General features: G+C 37.7%; 1 protein-coding gene across 6 annotated transcripts; it reads left to right on the top strand.

The window, feature by feature from the left end:
• The first annotated feature begins 27 nt into the window (after nt 1-27).
• FAM200B (family with sequence similarity 200 member B) lies at nt 28-10,794 on the top strand. 6 transcript variants are annotated; one of them, XM_082461993.1, is made up of 4 exons: nt 50-181; nt 990-1,140; nt 6,445-6,892; nt 7,264-10,794. In XM_082461993.1, the coding sequence occupies exons 3-4, from the start codon at nt 6,849-6,851 to the stop codon at nt 9,209-9,211; spliced, it is 1,992 nt and encodes a 663-aa protein (XP_082318119.1). In that variant the 5' UTR covers nt 50-181; nt 990-1,140; nt 6,445-6,848; the 3' UTR covers nt 9,212-10,794. The 6 variants fall into 6 exon arrangements, 5 of the variants coding, with proteins under 5 accessions (XP_082318118.1, XP_082318122.1, XP_082318119.1 ...); XM_082461994.1 differs by lacking the exon at nt 50-181 and adding an exon at nt 196-782; XM_082461992.1 differs by lacking the exon at nt 990-1,140 and having other exon boundaries at nt 28-181.
• Nucleotides 10,795-11,092: the final 298 nt, after the last annotated feature.

Here is an 11,092-nt window from a genome sequence, read left to right as displayed (position 1 = left end):
GGCAGGGGCGACTCGTAGCTCCGCGCATGCGCAGAGGACCGAGTCAGCTCTTTCCCGGCTGGAAGTGTGATTTCTGTTGAGCGTTGAGGTTAGACTGGAAGTGGTGTTGTGTAGAGAATGGGGGGCGAGGCGCACCGCGGGTCGGCAGGCGAGGCGCGAGGCTCGCGGCGTGAGGCTGGAGGTGAGAAGGAAGAAAGGCAACCTCTGGTGGGAGTGGTCCGGAGTCCACTAAAGGGAGACATTCCGGGGTTCGTTGGCGGGAGGCACGTTTTGCTTTTGCTCAGGGGGCGAATGGACGTCTACCGGGGGAAGGGGTCAGCGATCCGGGATCCGAGGGAAGATGTTCTCGGGTCAGCTGAAGGGGTCAGGCTGAGGTTCTTAGGCCTAGTTAGGTCCCTGGAGAACTGGAGCAAACGGGAGTCTCCTGGGAAGAGGGTTACATTCTAATCTACTTAAAGCTCGTACCTGCAAGTTCCAACTCTTAAGGCCTAAGTATTACTGATGTGTGCACAATGGCAATACAGGAAACAAAGGAGAATACCAGAGACAGAAAGAACATAATTTTAAATTACTGGTTATGGGACAGGTTTGCAATGCCTTCAGGAAGGAATCACGCTTTAACCATCCCTTTTAAAAATAGAATATCTTTAGACAGACAAAACGTAGAAATAAAACTATAACTAATACATATGTACTTGACACCCAACTGGAGAAATAGTTATTATATAACTGATGTCCTTTGTCTGCTCCACCCAATCCCGTTATGTTCCCTCTTGACCAAGGTAACCACCCTTTTAATTTTTGATTGCATATAGTGCTGTTTTGCATAGTTTTAACAATCAGAAATGTGTATATCCTTTGGCAGCTTTCTTTAACGTAATGTAAGATTTGTCAGTGTTATGTAACTCTAGTTCATTCCTTGTAACAGCTGAGCAGGTGTTCCCTTATATGAATATATCACTATTCATTTTCTTGCTTTGTATCCCCAGGACTTGGCACATTGTAAATACTTGCATGTTAGTTGATTGGATGAATGCTGTAGCATTTGAGCTAAATCATGAAGAATGAATAGGATTTCAAATGACTTAAGGCAAGGGGAGTACCAGCCAGAACGAAAGCAGAAGCATGAAAGTGCATGAGGTATTTCAAGAACTCCCATAGTCTTAGCGCTTAAAGTGTAGAATAGTATGGAGATATGGGATGAAGGAGAAACCTAGAGAGATAGGATGAGGCTTAGATTTAAACGACATTATCCTGAGGAGATTACACTGCTCAGAGCCGATAGAGGTTTTTGAATTATGAGGAAACTGATCGGAGCTGTATTTTTAGAAGATAATAGCACCATGGAAATATGTCTGAGAGGTAAAAATTCATGGCAGGGAATTAAAGACCACACCTATCAAGCATCATAGCAATAATGATCATTGCATTAAGCATGTAAGGCAATCATGCAGACCTGCTTAAAATCCTAACACATTTTCCTAGTCCATTCGTAGCACCACTTTTGTAAACAACTATTTCATACCTTCTTCTGTCAAGCTTGCAACATTTTCTACTTCTGACTCCCATTTAGCTGTTACCTTGCATCCTCTTTCAGTTAGAAAAGGACTTCCCCATGCTTTCATCCCCACATCAATCAGGTCTATACCCTAATATACTATGTCTGCTATTATTGTAGGTGAATTGTCTGCTTGAGGAGAGAGAGTAAGCCCTTTAAGAATACTTTTTGGATATAACAGTCTGAAGTATAGCCGATTATGAACGCCCACAGAGAACTGGATTGAAATGAGAATAGTAAAAATATAAAAGAACAGAATGATTTAAAGACAATTGTTTTTGTCTAAAAGAATAATTACTTATTGTAATACAAATGAGATATTAGTTTTTTTTAATGTGTTTCTTATTTTCAGGTAGATTTAAGTGTTAGGCTTTATAAGATAAATCTGAATATAGTTTACATTTATGTTTTTATAAGACCATTGTTTCTACTACTTAACATTATAAGCAGTTTATTTTGAAATAGAATATCGTTGATCCAATTTTAAAGAATAGGTCTTACTAACCTTTGTCTTACATATTACCAAATTGTTCAAATATAGTTTGGTAACTTATTTTTCATTGATTAATAAAAACAATGTACATGGTACAGTTTGCTACAGTTGTCATTCTCTCATTCAATCTTTCAAATACATTTACTGAGTACCTACCATTACAACAAACACTGTTCTAGGAATAGGTCATTATTATTGCACCTTGGTATATAAGAAACTTTCAGCTACAGGTATTTGGTCACCTTAATTGAAATTCTGTCCTAAAGAATGGCTAAGATAGATGCACACCCAATTAAAGAGCATTATTGCTCTGAAATGTGGTTATATATCCACAGCAGTCAGCCTCAACACACACATCTTAAGCATCAGTGCACACATCTATAGATTTTTGAAGTTTTGGCCAGAAAGGACCTGTCCCAGCAGAACCCATCTGGGTTATGGAATCACACATGTAGTTATTCATGTTAACATATGTATATGCTCTGATTTACATTGAGTTCTAATTGAGAATATCTCTGTTTAAAGTTCCAAAACTTACGGTTAGACCAAAACCCTCAGGTTTGAACCTGTCCCTCCAAACTCCTGTGACTTGCCATTAAGGCACCTTTCAGAGACATAGATAAAGAAAAGAGAGGGCAAACAAAAGAGTTTGGAGAGCGTTTTAACACTGTTTTTCTTTAACTGTATAAGGTAAATGTCTATAAAATATCTGGGGAGAGGTGGCATACAGGATAAAATTGTAGTGGTTTGAAATTTCATGTGGAGGGAAGGAACATTAAAAACAAGTGAGCATCCTTCACTATGACAGGAAGAATCAATAAATGTTCTCTTTCAGCTATTAAGGGCAGTTATATATCTGAGTCAGATTGCTTCAAGGCTGTTGTGAATTGCTCTCCAACTCTTCTTATTCATCAAAGAGATTTAGATGCAGTTGCTTTTTCAGCAGTTTAGTTCTGATTTAATATATTGATGTTGTCCACAATGCTGTGACATCCAATAGGCATCTGCCATAAACTCTTTAGTCCTACTAACTACCTTGGCAGACAGGACATAAGACCTCCAAAGAAAAGCTTTGCCCATTTCTCAGACCAGGCCCTGAATTCCCCCCATATGTACTCTTTTTTAAGTATAATCAGGTACCATATACATTAGATCTCTAGCAACTGGTCCTAGTTAAAGCATTCATAATATAATAACTAATCAAGTTGATATTTTCAAGCCCCTCCTAAGGCAACCAACACCTAAAAATGCCACCATCCTAATAAACCCTGACCTTTGCCCCTATTTGTAGGTCTTCCTGTTGACACCAATGCTTTATGTTACTAAACACGGAAAACTATGCCAAGAGACTGCTAGCCTAGAGACAAGGTTATACATTTTGATCTCTTGCATATTACAACTTAACCCTACTCCCTATAGCAACGTTTTCTCAGATGGCTCCTGCTGCCACCTTTCTGGCACATTCCTGAAGCTGCATTCCAAGAACATTGTTCTAGAATGCCCTTTAAAACTTTTAATCTCAAAATATCTGCTCCTAAATTCAAGATTTAGTATTTGTCCAATGCCAAACTGACCAAATAGTCTTATCTTGACAGCTCCCCATGTCCCTCTTTCTCACTGAATTATACTAAATTGTGTAACCCATCTCACCAGCCGCCTTTACCCCTCAGTTCTGACTTGGTTCTGTTTATTGGCAGTTCATTTCAGAGACATCAACAGAATAACTCAGTACCAGAGTAGGCCATCACAACTCAGGAAATCCTAGAGCAGTCCCTTTGGCATTATTTGAAGTCTGTCAGCGTGTGTGAGTTATGTTAACAAAAGCTGGCACTATTGCAAAAAAAAAGTTGAGCAACATCTATGCTTTATCTATAAAGCATAATCTGTGCCCACAATATTGACAAGCTCCAGCAACAAAAGGATACACAACCTTTGCTGGGATACTCTTTAAAAATGTACTTGTACATACGATGCAGCAGTCAGTTTCCTTAGTATTTACCCAAAGGAGTTGAAAACTTTTGTCCACACAAAAACCTATAACCAATGTTTGTAGCAGCTTTATTCATAATTGCCAAAATTTGGAAGCAACTAAGATGTCTTTCAGTAGGTGAATGGATAAATAAACTGTTACAGCCAGACAATGAAGTATTTTTCAGTGCTAAAAAGAAATGAGCTATCAAGTCATGAAAATACATGGAGGAACCTTAAATGCGTATTACTAAGTGAAAGAAGCCAATCTGAAAAGTCTATATACGTATAATTCCAACGGTATGGCACTCTGGAAAAGGCAAAACTGTGGAGCTAAGCTGGTTAAAAAAAAAAAAAAAAATTCAGTGACTGTTAGAGATTGGTGGCAGTGAGAGTGGGGATAGGAAAGAAGGGAGGCAGAGGCACAGGATTTTTAGGGCAGTGAAAATACTCTATGAAACCATAATGATGGATACATGTCATTATACATTTGTCAAAATCCATGGGGTGTACAACACGAAGAGTGAACCTTAATGTAAAGGGTGGACTTCGGGTGTTTATGATGTGACACTGTAGGTCTATCAGCTGTAACATGTACCACTCCGGTGGGGGGTGTTGGTGATGGCGAAGACTGTGCATAGGTGGGGGCAGGAAATATATGGGAAATCTCTATCTTTTGCTCAGTTTCGCTGTGAACCTAAAGTTGCTCTTAAAAAAAATAAAGCTTATTAAAATTTTAAAAAGTGCAGTATACATGACATAATGTAAGTCCCCTTCAAGTTTACTGTTAAAAATAAGTAATGAAGTCTCAGGGAAGAATCTCACTAAGGCCTTCTCCATCTGGCAACATCTTGTTTCAAGGTCACCATCTGCTCTGATGCCTCTTTCAAAGCTGGCTTTATTATTAAAAGATTAGGCCCCCACATAAATACAGTGGTGACAGGCTGGTGAAAACTGATGGCATTCAGATAATTTGTAACACATTTTGAGTGCTGCCTGGTATTCCTGAAACCTATACCTTACTTGTGTACTGTATGATACTGTTTCACTCACAGGTGAAGGATGGGTGATAGCTAGAATGACAAATATTTAGTATGTCCCCAAAACTGAAGGATTCCAATCTTCCTCTCAAGTGATTGGGGGAATCCATTCACCAGGCAAGTAATAAAAGTAATCTCGAGATACGGGTATTTCAGCTTTAACACTATGACTTAGAAGAACTCATGGAATGCAAAATTTATGCTAAAAAATAACAGACATTATGTGGAAAATAGGATTAGGGCCAAACTATGCAACTTTGTAACTTTGTAACCAGAACAAAGATGAAGTAAAAATGATTTACCTGCGATTTGTTTTAATCAGGTATGATAAGGCAAACAGACTTGAAATGGCTGTCATGACGTAGGTAGTTTTTATACTCGCAGATCCCTAGATACAGGAGGTAGGGCATGCTGTGCCATGCTATACAGGGTGGCCACATGGGAAGCACCAGGGTTGGGCAGGAGGGAGAGGGGGTGGAAGGGGAAATGTGGAAAAGCCTGTATTGTGGTTTTCTCAGGAGGAATTGGCCAAGCAAGGTAAGCAGGTTTCAGATTGGCTTTCTTAACAGTTTCACCAGGATTCAGGGCATGGGGGCTGTCCCTAGTTCATGGTTACCTGGCCCTGGGGTAAACAGGGCAGGGGAATATCTGGAGAATAAGAACCTGATTTGGGAGGGTGGGGGAAGTGTGGGTAGGGCTGGCTCTAAAGTTGTGTTCCTGGGTTGAGCTATCAGTCAAGTTGTTTGCTATCTCTAGGAATTACCCAACCCTGGGAGGATTAGTTCCCTCTCTGATTAGTGAGAACCCAAATGCCAGAGCATCAAGAATTACAGAAAATAAAATCTAGTTAGTGCAAACAATCCTAATAAAACTATTAACACTGTTAAAATGTTTAATTTCTAATAAACACTACAGTAAATGTAAGACTTTACCCTTCCTCCCCCACCTCCCCAAAGTGGCATTATTTGATGGAGTGGTTTGTAAGGAAGTGCTGTATTATGCTGATAAGACCCAAATATCCTAAGTTCAAAGAGAGCAGTGCGGGAAGTACTTACAAGATGGGCATGGCCAGACTGAACTAAGAGGAAGTATATATAGTGAATGAATTGTGCTCCTCCATGGTTTGCTGTGTTTAGCTTCGTCAATGTACTTTGCATCTCCTGATGCCAACTCCCAGGTCTTATATCATTTTTTCTATCTCCCAATCTTGGTTGAGGTGGTTTGCCTTACAGAAAAAGGCCTAAGCCTATATAACATTGTGTTGAGAGCTACCAGCTTTTTGCTTCAGCACCCATGACCTTGGATTCTGTAAAGGTCCCTATAGCTGGCAACACTATTTCTCTGTATTGTAATGCTTAATGTCATATCTCTGGTCTTATTCCCAGGTCAAGGATGCATTCCAAGACAGTTCTAAAAATATGTCACCAACTCCAACCTTATAGTTGACCTAGCCATTGAAAACCTCATTGGAACCTCACAAGATCAGACCATACTGGCACTCTTAAAAACCCTTCCTATCAAAAAGTATCAGGAATGAAAATCAGGAATGATATATACCTACCACTTCAAGAAGGTTTCTGTATCAGCCAACAGTTTAGCAGATCAGCTAGTTTCTTTGATCATCAAGCAGACGTAGTCAAGCCACTAACACAAAAGAGGAAAACATCTCTATATCAGTGTTTTTCACATTATGCATGTGACCCATTTAGTAGGTCATGAAATCAATTTTGTGAGTCATGACGAACATTTTTAAAAACAAAATAAAATATAAAATATCAGAGTGCTTTACATGAATCCTTTGCCAGAATTATACACCTTGCAAGGAATACTAAGGTCAGTTTCAATATGTGGAAAGATATTTGATGGAGGGGATATGATGAATAGAATGTACATTGATTGCCTAAGAAATGGTTTTTAAATCATTGTCCGCTGATGTCTTATTTGGTTTTCATAATAACAAGGTTGATCTGCAGTCTAGTTGTATATTACCATGACTTGCAAATGGATATAAAGTCTGAGATGTTCCACTGAGATTCAGTTGCAAACTGCATTTTTTGGAAAGATGTTATCTAGGCAGTAAAAAAAAAAAAAATATATATATATATATATATATATATATATATATTAGTGACAATTATAGTTAGTGGCAATTATAATATTTTATTCAAAATTGCTTTTAAAATGGATCATTTCTTTTTTAAAAGAAAGAGGAATAATGAAGCAAAGTATGCAGAAGCATGTTCAAGTTCTACTGCTGGATCTGGAAGTATGAATAGTGACAATATTGAGAAAACTATTGACTCTAATCTGCAGACATCAACTTCGTTTGAGCCACGTTTCAAAAAGAAAAAAGTAACTGCAAGGCGTTATAATGAAGATTATTTAAAATACGGTTTTATCAAATGTGAAAAACCCTTTGAAAATGACAGACCTCAGTGTGTTATTTGTAATAATATTCTTGCAAATGAAAGCTTAAAACCTTCAAAATTAAAAAGGCACTTAGAAACACAGCATGCTGAACTTATTGATAAGCCTCTTGAATATTTTCAAAGAAAGAAAATAGATGTAAAGTCATCAACACAATTTCTTAGCTGCTCTACTACTGTTAGTGAGAAAACCTTATTATCATCATATTTAGTTGCATATCATGTGGCAAAAGAGAAAATGGCTCACACAGCTGCTGAAAAAATTATTCTTCCAGCATGTTTGGATATGGTGCGTACAATTTTTGATGATAAATCTGCTGATAAATTAAAAACGATTCCTAGTGATAACACAATATCTCTTCGAATTTGTACAATTGCCGAACATTTAGAGGCAATGCTTATTACTCGGTTACAGTCGGGAATAGATTTTGCAATCCAGCTTGATGAAAGCACAGATACTGGAAGCTGCACAGCACTTTTAGTCTATGTCAGATATGCGTGGCAAGGAGATTTTATGGAGGATTTTTTGTGTTGTTTAAACTTAACCTCACACCTAAGTGGATTAGATATTTTCACAGAATTAGAAAAGTGCATTGTTGGTCAGTATAAATTAAACTGGAAAAACTGCAAAGGAATTACAAGTGATGGAACAGCAAACATCACTGGAAAACAGAGCAGAGTAATTAAAAAATTGCTAGAAGTTACTAGTGGTGCGTGGAATCATTGTTTTATACATCGTGAAGCGTTAGCATCCAGAGAGATTCCACAGAAGCTCATGGAAGTATTGAAAAAGGCAGTGAAAGTTGTTAACTTTATTAAAGGGAGCTCACTAAACAGCCGACTTCTTGAAACGTTTTGTTCGGAGATTGGAGCTAATTATACCCACTTACTGTATCACACCAAAGTTCGTTGGTTGTCTCAAGGGAAAATACTGAGCAGGGTTTACGAACTCAGGAATGAGATCCACATTTTTCTCATTGAAAAGAAGTCTCATTTGGCAGCTATTTTTGAGGATGATATTTGGGTAACGAAACTGGCATATTTAACTGATATTTTTGGCATCCTTAATGAACTACGTTTAAAACTACAGGGGAAAAACAGTGACATATTCCAACAGGCCGAACGTATCCAAGGATTCCAGAAGGCGTTACTGTTGTGGCAAGCGAGGCTTAAAAGCAACTGTCCTAGCTACTACATGTTTCCAAGGTTTTTGCAGCACATTGAAGAGAATGTTATCAATGAAAACATTTTGGAAGAAATAAAACTAGAGATATTGTTGCACCTCACTTCTCTCTGCCAAACCTTTAACCATTTATTCCCAGAAGAGAAATTTGAAACATTAAGACAGAATTGTTGGGTAAAAGATCCATTTGCTTTTCGAAACCCAGAATCAATAATTGAGTTAAACTTGGTGCCTGAGGAAGAAAATGAATTATTGCAGCTCAGTTCTTCATATACATCGAAGAATGATTATGAAACACTAAGTTTATCAGCATTTTGGATTAAGATAAAGGAAGACTTTCCTTTGATAAGCCGAAAGAGTATCCTGCTGCTATTACCATTCACAGCAACTAGTTTGTGTGAACTAGGGTTTTCGGTCTTAACCCAGTTAAAAGCAAAGGAAAGGAATGGATTAAATGGCGCAGCAGATATGCGAGTAGCATTATCCTCCTGTGTTCCAGACTGGAATGAACTTATGAACAGGCAAGCACACCTACCACGTTAAATAAATCTTTTTTTTTTTTAATTGGAGTATAGTTGCTTTACAATGTTGTGTAAACAAATCTTACCTGGTTTTTGTTTCTGCAGTTCTTATTTTGTGATTTTTTATCTGTTGTATTTAAATGTTAATACAGCAGTGTATGTGATAACTTTGTTTTTATTTTTGTTATATTTTAATACTAATAAAATCATAATGTAATTTTATGTTCATTGAACAAAAATTTAATGAACTTCTATTAGAGGTCAGGTACCATTCTAGACACATTTGGGATACAAAATGAAGAAAACAGACAATTCTCTAGTGGAGCTTATGTTCTGGCAAGGAGAGAGAGAGACAATAAACATAATAAATAACCTTTATAATATTTAGAAGATAATAAGTGCTATAGAAAGTAATAAGAAAGGAGGTCAGGGAACTACTTGGGGACCAAATCATGAAGGGCTCTAGACCATTATAGGGGCTCTGGATTTTTGTCAGTGAAATGGAGAGCAGTTGGGTTCTGTGGAGGAAAGACATGATGTGAATTAGGTTTTAAAAAACTCACTCTGACTTCTATTTTGAGAATAGATTGAATTATATGTTACTTCTTTAAAGAGGTCTTTCCTAACCACTTTAGTTTGGGTACATCCTTCTTTATTCTTCCTTTTATTTCTTTGTTTTCTGGGTAGTATGTAATTTGTAATATTTGTATTTATTTATGTGATTACTAGTTCTGTCAACCTGCCACCTTGGAATGAATGCTCCATAGGAGCAGAGATCGTGTCATCTTGCATGATACATAGCAAATGGATATTCCATTTACATTTGCTGGAGAAAAAAATCAATAACATCTAATGCCTGTAACATGAGGTCATATTCCCAGGAATAATAATTAAATGTATGGCAAATTTCTTCGCCGTTTTTACATTTTAAAATCTGATTTTGTCAGATAATCTCTATAAGCATCCCAAAACGGCATTGATTGATGTTGCTTCCTCACATCATTGCTGAAAATTAAGCAATTTAATTGCTTAATAGGTCTTCCTCAAACTAATTTCAACTTCTGCCTCTCTTTACATATTTTCTGACCCCACTGGGTGATGTTTCTTTGGGTGTGGTCTTTCTCTAAAATCATATAGGTTAGCAGAAATATTTGATTTTTCAGATTTTCTATTCTATTAAAGGTAATAGATTTTCCCCCCTGCTTGGTGCTTAAAATACAGTTGGAAGACAATTTTCCATGAATAGCTCACATTTCTGCACAGTCTGGATCCTCTGATTGAAAGTATTTGCATTTAAGTTAAGAACACTTGTGTAAGGGGACATTCCAGAATGGTGAAACTAGAGACATTTTCCCAAGAAACATCCCAGGGAAATAAAGATAAAGCCTTTTCCTACCTCCCTGGAGACATTTGCGTGCATTCCAGGAGTAATGAGTAATCTCCCTGTAGGGAAGGGTGAGAGGATGTACCAGCAGCCCCCACTGTGTGCAGAGCTAACACCTGTGGGAATTGGGGCATGGGAAACCAACCCACAATGCTGATCTGGCTCCTTTTTTTTTTTTTTTTTTTTTTTTTTTGGCTATGAGTAATAAATTGTATCTCTGACCCAAAGGTCTTGTGTCTTTATGTCAGTATATGTCACTTCTACAAAATCCCTTTTACTATGTACAACATATTCACAGGTTCCAGGGATTAAGACTTGGCTATCTTTATGGGGGACCATTATTCAGCCTATCACAGTTCACTGCCAGTCCTCAAAGACTCATACATCCCACATGAGAAATACCTTCACCCATTCCAAGGCCCCCCAGAGTCTCAGCCCATTACAGTATCAACTTAAGTCTAAAATCTCATATCTAATCATCTAAATTATGGGTGCAGTTCTGGATATAATGTGTCCTGG

This window comes from Balaenoptera physalus (assembly GCF_965194825.1).
Source record: "Balaenoptera physalus genome assembly, chromosome: 5".
In the NCBI taxonomy this organism is placed as follows: Eukaryota; Metazoa; Chordata; class Mammalia; order Artiodactyla; family Balaenopteridae; genus Balaenoptera; species Balaenoptera physalus.
This window is presented reverse-complemented; position numbering and strand designations above follow the sequence as displayed.